This window comes from Triticum aestivum, chromosome 5A, assembly GCF_018294505.1.
Source record: "Triticum aestivum cultivar Chinese Spring chromosome 5A, IWGSC CS RefSeq v2.1, whole genome shotgun sequence".
NCBI lineage: Eukaryota > Viridiplantae > Streptophyta > Magnoliopsida > Poales > Poaceae > Triticum > Triticum aestivum.
The window spans coordinates 336,899,923-336,908,042 of NC_057806.1; the positions used below are offsets into that span (position 1 = coordinate 336,899,923).

At 42.4% G+C, this 8,120-nt stretch overlaps 1 protein-coding gene across 1 annotated transcript; it reads left to right on the forward strand.

Moving 5' to 3' along the window:
- The first annotated feature begins 431 nt into the window (after nt 1-431).
- Nucleotides 432-7,395, forward strand: LOC123103259 (kinesin-like protein KIN-5A). The gene is made up of 23 exons (XM_044524789.1): nt 432-597; nt 703-945; nt 1,391-1,520; nt 1,611-1,769; nt 1,852-2,325; nt 2,413-2,510; nt 2,610-2,766; nt 2,861-2,930; nt 3,658-3,734; nt 3,815-3,868; nt 3,951-4,031; nt 4,114-4,225; nt 4,694-4,780; nt 4,915-5,090; nt 5,161-5,322; nt 5,431-5,538; nt 5,626-5,784; nt 5,887-5,970; nt 6,152-6,357; nt 6,433-6,534; nt 6,610-6,719; nt 6,803-6,954; nt 7,034-7,395. Exons 2-23 carry the CDS (start codon nt 716-718, stop codon nt 7,238-7,240), a joined length of 3,195 nt encoding a protein of 1,064 aa, XP_044380724.1. The 5' UTR covers nt 432-597; nt 703-715; the 3' UTR covers nt 7,241-7,395.
- The last annotated feature ends 725 nt before the right edge of the window (nt 7,396-8,120 follow it).

Sequence of the window (8,120 nt, forward strand, 5' to 3'; positions counted from 1 at the left end):
ACATGCCCTAACAGTCTACTTGGAAACCTAGGAACTTTCTTTTGTTTTGAAAATTGGAACTTAGGAACTTTTTTTTTTGAATAAAGACACCCAAAGGGCATCTTAAATCTGATTATCATCGAGAAAAACAAAGGCCAGTACAAAGGATAGACAACTGGACGTAGAACGACCAGTAAAAAATAAAATTACAATAAGAAGCATACTAGTCTTCTTCTTCCTCTGATTGTGACCATTTCAGGTTGAATTCGGGAGTGCACCATTTGGAACGCCCCCAACGGTCGGGTCGGACCAAGTTGTGGTGCGCGACCAAGTTTTGAATTAAGATTGGAGCCGGAGTCGCACGCTCCGCACGACCTCGACGTGCTCCCGTCCCACTTTTCCGTTTTGTTTTTCGTGTTGTATAACGGCTCCCTCCCTCCCCACCTCCACTTCACTACGCTTTGTATAAGCCACGCCGGCCGGTCGATTCAAACCAATTCAAACCCGACATAGCACCAAACCCTCCTCCCCCATCCCCTCCGCCTCTCCGTTTCCTCTCCGCCCGCCGCTCGCCGGCGCCGCCCGAGATCCGTCCCCGAGCTCCCCTCCCTTGTCGAGGTACGACCGATCTGCCGGGCTCTGCTCCGATCCAGTCCGTTCCATTTCAACTCCTCTCTCGTCGCCTCTGTTTCCCTGTTCTGATTCCAAAATCCCCCGCTGCAGCTGCCGGCCGGCGATGGAGACCAGCACCCCTCGCAGGGCACCAGCAGCAGACGCTGCTGCGGCGTCCTCCTACGTCTCCATGTCCCCTTCCCCCTCCCACACCCCGCGCTCCTCCACCAAGGCCAAACGAACGCTCAACAACGGCGCAGCCATCGTCGCCTCCTCCCCTTCCCCTTCCCCTTCCCTTGCCAAGGGGGGCGGCGGCGGCGGCGGAGTTAACATCCAGGTCCTCCTCAGATGCAGGTATATATACTACGCGAGCGTCTCCGTCTGACCAAAACCCTTGTAGTATCCTATGCTCTTATTGCTCGTTGTTCATTACATGGTGATCTACCGAATTTGCAAGTCAGTTCAGATATTAATTTATAAATGGTGGGTTTCCTCTGTGAACGGCCGTCTATATGAAGCACTAGTGTTTGTTCTTTATTGCCCAAGTGACAACAGCAGCTTAATGACACATATGTGAATTGGTGGATACATCTGGCGTGCTATTTTTATTTTTGATAAAACTAGAAACTAGAGTACCAATTTCTGTTTGTCGCGAAGATTGTCTGCTCTATAGTTACTGTATATATGCATAGCCTGGTTGCCACCGTCCTTGCTTTGTTCAAGTAATTAGGATCACGAACAATGTGTACTGTCCCAGTGGGCTGTAAACTTATGGTTTGGGTATTTATTGCCGATGTAGGCCTTTAAGCAAGGAGGAGCTGAGCATAAATACTCCTGTGGTCATCACTTGCAACGAGCAGAGGCGAGAGGTTTCCGCTGCCCAGAACATTGCAAACAAACAGATTGATCGAACATTTGTATTTGACAAGGTTAACAAATTCTCCATTTAAACTGTTTCAACCTCACTTACTTCAAGTTGTATGGCATTCGTCTAATTACTCCATTACATATGAATGTAGGTGTTCGGACCAAAGTCTAAACAGCAGGATGTGTTCAACCATGCCGTTGTTCCACTTGTAGGTGAAGTTCTGGATGGTTACAACTGCACTATATTTGCTTATGGGCAGACTGGAACTGGAAAAACATACACAATGGAAGGAGGAGGGGGCAAAACACAGGTAATTCATAGTTCACAATTTACCGATGTTGTTGATGCACTGTGTTTCCGTATCAGTTATAACTGCTGCTGTGTTTGTGTAGGATGGCGAGCTTCCATCTGATGCTGGTGTTATTCCAAGGGCTGTCAAGAGAATATTTGATATTCTCGAGGAACAGAGTGCAGAATACAGCATGAAGGTCTCATTTCTTGAATTGTATAACGAGGAACTCACTGATCTTTTAGCTCCAGAGGAGTCTAAATTCTCAGATGACAAATCAAAGAAGCCCATGGCACTCATGGAAGATGGGAAGGGAGGAGTTTTTGTTAGGGGACTGGAGGAAGAGGTAGTTTCTTCAGCCAGTGAGATATATAAGATACTTGAGAGAGGTTCTGGCAAAAGGAAAACCGCTGAAACTTTCCTCAACAAGCAAAGTAGTCGGTCACACTCTATTTTCTCAATCACCATCCATATCAAGGAATGCACACCAGAGGGTGAAGAAATGATCAAGTGTGGAAAGCTTAACCTTGTTGATCTTGCTGGTTCAGAGAACATATCCCGGTCAGGTGCTAGAGATGTGAGTTCCGCCTTGGGCCATTTCACTTTTGTTTCCCTACTATGATCAGGCTGTGCGATGTGCTTACACTGTTGTCATCTATTACAGGGCCGAGCCAGAGAAGCAGGAGAGATCAACAAAAGTTTGCTTACCCTTGGGCGTGTTATTAATACTCTCGTGGAGCACTCTGGTCACATACCATACAGGTAAACACAAGCTTTTATGGGGCTTCCTTATGAAAATCTGCTCAATCATGGCACACCAATAAAATGCTGATCACCTGACATCTCTGTTTTGTCACGCAGAGATAGCAAGTTGACGAGATTGTTAAGAGATTCCTTGGGTGGAAAGACAAAGACTTGCATCATCGCAACCATTGCGCCTTCGGTGCATTGCCTTGATGAGACATTAAGCACACTAGACTATGCGCACCGTGCCAAAAATATCAAGAACAAACCAGAGGTTGGGCTCTTGTATCTGTTAAACTAATTCTGAATGACAAAGTCATCTTTCCTCTTGGATAGTTGAAATTAATTATGTGCACATGATTTTCCAGGTTAATCAGAAGATGATGAAATCTGCACTCATCAAAGATTTATACTTCGAAATGGACCGCCTCAAGCAAGGTATGTTTTTCCTTAGAAGTGTGCCTGAATATATGGCATTATCAACTTCATGAAAACACGATGCAACCATCTCTTCTTTAAACCATATGCTGATCATAAGCTTGTTTTCTGAAACATAATTATAATTATGCCGAGTGTAAAAAAAAAAAAGGGCAACCTGGTGCATGTAGCTCCCGCTTGCGCAGGGTCCAGGGAAGGGTCCGACCACTTTGGGTCTATAGTACGCAGCCTTTCCCTACATTTCTGTAAGAGGCTGTTTCCAGGACTTGAACCCATGACCTCATGGTCACAAGGCAGCAGCTTTACCACTGCGCCAAGGCTCCCCTTCATAATTATGCCGAGTGTAATGTTTCATAATTATGAGGGGTTACTTGCATGTTTTCTCATATTTTTGACATCTAGCCAAGTGCTTTCATACCATGTGTTTGCCACCACACACCTAAACATCTTTAAGGAGATAACATTCAACTAGTTAAATTATCATTAAAATCCATGTTGCGGAACTATTTTTTTCTGAGGTTCCAATTCCAGTCCCTTGATCACCACACAAATCATAAAAACACATATGTAAATGCTAGGCCTAGTGAGGAGATTTTGATTGATTTTGGATCTGTCTTGGAAATAAATTATTTTTTCTGCAAACATTTTCTTCACCTTGAACATAGGCCATTTTGAGAGCCATATACTTTAAGTCGCTATAGTTATTCAGCTTGTTTATCTATGGCAGAACTGTATGCTGCTAGGGAAAAGAATGGTATTTATATTCCAGGGGAACAATACCTAGCCAATGAAGCTGAAAAGAAGGTACTATACTCATCGTGCTATTTATACATGTACACTAGGCTGTAAATATTCTGCTTGAGTATGATGGATAAACATTTCAGGCTATGTCAGAGAAGCTAGACCGTTTAGAGCTTTGTTTGGAGTCAAAAGACAAGGTATACCTTTATTCTTGGTGGTGAGGTGGATTTGCAATTCTTACTGATTTGAAAACTAAAATTGTGATTTATAATTGTACAGCAATTAGATGAGCTCCAAGGACTGTACGATTCTCAGAAAGTGTTAAGTGCAGACTTAAGCGATAAGCTTCAGACATTGCAGGTACAGATGTTTTCTTGTCATATGCCTATGGAATGTCTGAATGATCATTCTTGTATTTACATAATTTTTCATTCATTTCCAGAAAAGGATGCAGGAAACTGAGTGCGCCATAGCAGTCCTTGAAGATAAGTATATGCAGGCAAACAATACAGTAAAAGAGAAGGAGTATCTGATAGAAAATCTTCTTAAAACAGGTTAGAGAAAAAACCCACTTCTAAGTTTCTGTTAGTGTTTATCAAGCATGGTAGACGAGGTATCTTGTAATATGTTAAGAATTAATCCATAGTATTATCATATACAAGACACTGATTCTTTTTTACCTTACTATCTGATTTGTCGGTTTGCATGTATGCCTATACTATACATACAAAGCTCATCACTGAGCTGGGCACACACTGCATCTCCTTATACTACACTGTCCGTGTTCACTTCATTTCACTAGTTCATTACATTGTCTTCATGGAGGAAGTTCATTACATACGCAAAGGACAACACTATAAACTGGGAACAAACTGCAGCCCTTTACACGTTACTGTCCATGTACTGTTCATTATGTGGGCTCCTTTATTTCACTAGCTCGTTATTTTGCTTCGAGATATTTGCATTGGTGGCAAGGTGTTTTGCTTACCCATCTGTGTTTTCCGTTTTAAAAATCTTTTTAGAAAAAGTTCTTGTTGATGAAGCTCACACGCTTCGAACTGAGCTGGAGAATACAACAGATGATCTATCTGGGCTATTTTCAAAATTAGGTTCATCTCCTTTCCTCCCTCTCCCCCCATTCTCCCCCTTTTTACTTTAAATATCATTTTTTTTCAAACAGAAAAATCAAGAGGAATATTTTCACTTCAAATTTCATGATATACATCCATGTTATGATTTTCAGAAAGGAAGGGCACGATTGAAGATGCAAACAAAAATATAGTTGGACACTTCCATTCTCAGCTCACTCAAGACATGAATATCTTGCATAGAAACATCTCAACTTCGGTCTCTCAACAGGAGAGCCAACTGAAAGTACTTGAAGAGGAGATGCAATCTTTTATCACCTCAAAGGGCAAGGTATGCTAGCACAAAGACATGTCTCTACAAGTGTATTATCTATAAGCTTAACCATTGCAAACTTCCATAGGTTGCTGGAGGACTTCAAAATCAAGTAAGAGAAATGAAAGAGAGCTTCAGTTCAAGGATTGCAGAATTGCATGGCTTTGCTAATGAGCTCAACCTCAAATCCCGATCAAGCTCTGAGAAGCTGAATGCCCAAGTTAGCGCACACACATCTGATCTGGAGGATGTAAGTACACTTCATTAGCATATTTGTTTTCTGTGATTTGTTGAATACCTTGCTCTAGTTTTACTGTGATGGTTTGTTGGTAAACTTAGTCTTATTTGGTTCCTGCAGTGTTTGAAGGGCCTCTTAGCTGATGCTGACCAATTACTCATTGGGCTACAAAATGGGCTCTCTCAGCAAGAAGAGAGCTTAACTACATTAGTTGAGCAGCAACATGAGGTTTACCACGATGCTAATTATTAATTTCTCTCCAAATGTTCACTTGTGATTACAATTGTTTTAAGAAATTCTGTCACACTCAAACAGGGACTCACTAGAAATGTGGAGAGAACAAAGTCTATCTCAGCAACTACAATGAATTTCTTTAGAACAATAGATGCTCATGCATTGGAACTCAAAAGGATATTAGAGGAATCGCAGGCATCACATCAAAAGCAACTTCTCCAGCTCCAAACGAAGTTTGAGGTAATCGTTTGTTGTAGAATATGTAAATTCTGCACTAAGGATTTCTTTGAAAGTTTATTAGGCATAGTTCAACATCTGTTGACATGAAAAATATGGTTTTAGGTCTGTGCCGCTGATGAAGAGAAGTATCTGATGGAGAAGGTATCAGGGTTGTTAGCAGAATCAAATGCTAGAAAGAAAAATATGGTATGCGCATTCTACTTTGTTAGTACACTTTCGTTCCATCAGTTGATATTCAGATCGCGCCACACAATGTAGAGGCTACAGTTGTGGACCTTGTGCTCGCACACGCCAGTGCACACATTATTACTTGTGACCCTCAGGTTGAAAACTTGTTGATGTGTGTTATATGTGGTCACTTCACCAGGTTCGAGATGACATAAGTAGCCTTGCTAAGACGGCTTCTGAGCGATCCAACAGTTTGCAAACTGAAACCACCAAGTTTCATGATTTCACATCTTCTATGAGTGAGCAATGGGAAGCTTACGTGGAGACAACCAAAGAGGCATTTCACAGAAACATATCCTCTGTTGAACAGAAGAAATGTTGCTTGGTGGAGAATCTCCAGCAGTGGTAAGTTTCTGACAGTGCCTACTAGATCTTGAATTTCTCTAACACAAGAAGTAACAGATATTCCCCATTCTCCAGCAAAACAAGGACACAATTGTGCTCAGAACAATGGAGCAATGCACAAAATTCAGTATTGGCTCTTGGAAGAAGCAATGCAGAAACAATAGGTTCAGTCATCAGGTAATTACAATTCACACTGATTAGTTTGAAGATGAGAAAACTTGATTTATGCTAAATATGTCTCTTTGAATGAAGCGATGGAAATGATGCAAACAGCCAACTTCACATGCGATTTTCATCCGCTGTCAGCACTGCTCTTGAAGATAATGATGTTTCAAGCGAAGCTCTTGTTTGCTCTATTGACGGTACTATATATCTCACCCTAAAGTTGCTCCCTTTTCAGACTGAACATTTGCATTTACATTCTCTACAAACTGTATCTTGCCAGATTCATTAAGATTGGACCGTGGGATCTGGGAGACTGTGAGACCTATCATCGCCGCATCACAGACTCAGCTTGGTGACCTTCAAAGGAGCCACCATGAGAAGACGCTGGGGATATCAGGGAATGCCAACAGATCACTGGGGGATGAGTACAAGGTGGGCATATATATCAGTCTGGGCGCCAGTTTGTTTATCAATTGGGTAGGAACTGACTTTCTAGTGTTTCTCAACGCAGGTGGATGAACCAACTTGTTCAACACCAACAAGGCGCCAGATTAACATCCCCAGCAGCCAATCGATCGAGGGCTTGGTAACTCCACTGGAAGACCTCGTCAAGTCATTCAGGGACAGTAGAACTCCGTCGAAACTCGTGACTGGAAACGCGAAGCGCTTAGATTTGGCAACTGAGATGGAGAGAGTTCCTCTCACTACAATTAACTAGACAGAAGGCACGAATTTTTACATGTTCTGAGATGTCGGGGGTTGATTTTGTAGTTCGAAGATCAACCTTGGAGGCTGTATGGCCTGAGCTAGTTGATCTCTGTCGTAGAAGACAACAACAAATGTAATATTATTATGCAACTGCTGTAGCACTTCTGTATCCTGGCATTGCGAAGTTGGGTAATTTCTTGTGGCAGCTGCAAAAAAGGACACGAGCTCTTGTGGCAGATCACGGTGAATAATTTTTTCGCCCAAACAAGCTAAACGAAGAAGCGGTTCCAAAAAACAATGGTCATCAACTGAAAGCTTGCCATGTGTGGCTAGGGGCTCCCCATGATCCCCTATTATACATGTAAACCTCGAGACAATCTATTTAAGTGTGGTTTACTGCTAGAAAAAATCAACTGAAAGCTTTTGGATATCTATGTCTCATATAAGCTGGCCACCACACGATCTAGCTGCTTTAAAATACATGCAAATCTGTCTGATGCCACGTCCTTTTTTTTTCTTTTTCTGTCAGATCTATGCAAAAGTCCATTGGGAGTATAAAGCATCTCAAAACATAATAAAAAGAGAGGTGCATATGATTGAATCCGGCCGGACATGCATATGATTGAGAACAGCAGTAGCCACTGGATTTGCTTGTCGGGCACAGGTCGGGCACAAGTATCGTGCATGAAACTGTTTCGTAGTAAAAAGAAAGAGAGGTGCTATACACACGATAAATTTGCATGATAGGTGGACGACGATGGAATCCGGCCGGACATGCATATGACTGAGAACAACAGTAGCCACTGGATTTGCTTGTCGTGCACAGGTCGGGCACAAGTATCGTGCGTGAAGCTGTTTCGTAGTAAAAGAGAGATGCTATACACACGATA

Excerpts from the sequence above, each read along its gene's own strand:
- LOC123103259 (XM_044524789.1), top strand. The coding sequence starts at position 716 with ATGGAGACCAGCACCCCTCGCAGGGCACCAGCAGCAGACGCTGCTGCG. Across the intron at positions 2,511-2,609 it reads TCTGGTCACATACCATACAG|AGATAGCAAGTTGACGAGAT; the intron begins GTAAACACAAGC and ends TTTGTCACGCAG. Across the intron at positions 2,767-2,860 it reads ATATCAAGAACAAACCAGAG|GTTAATCAGAAGATGATGAA; the intron begins GTTGGGCTCTTG and ends ATGATTTTCCAG.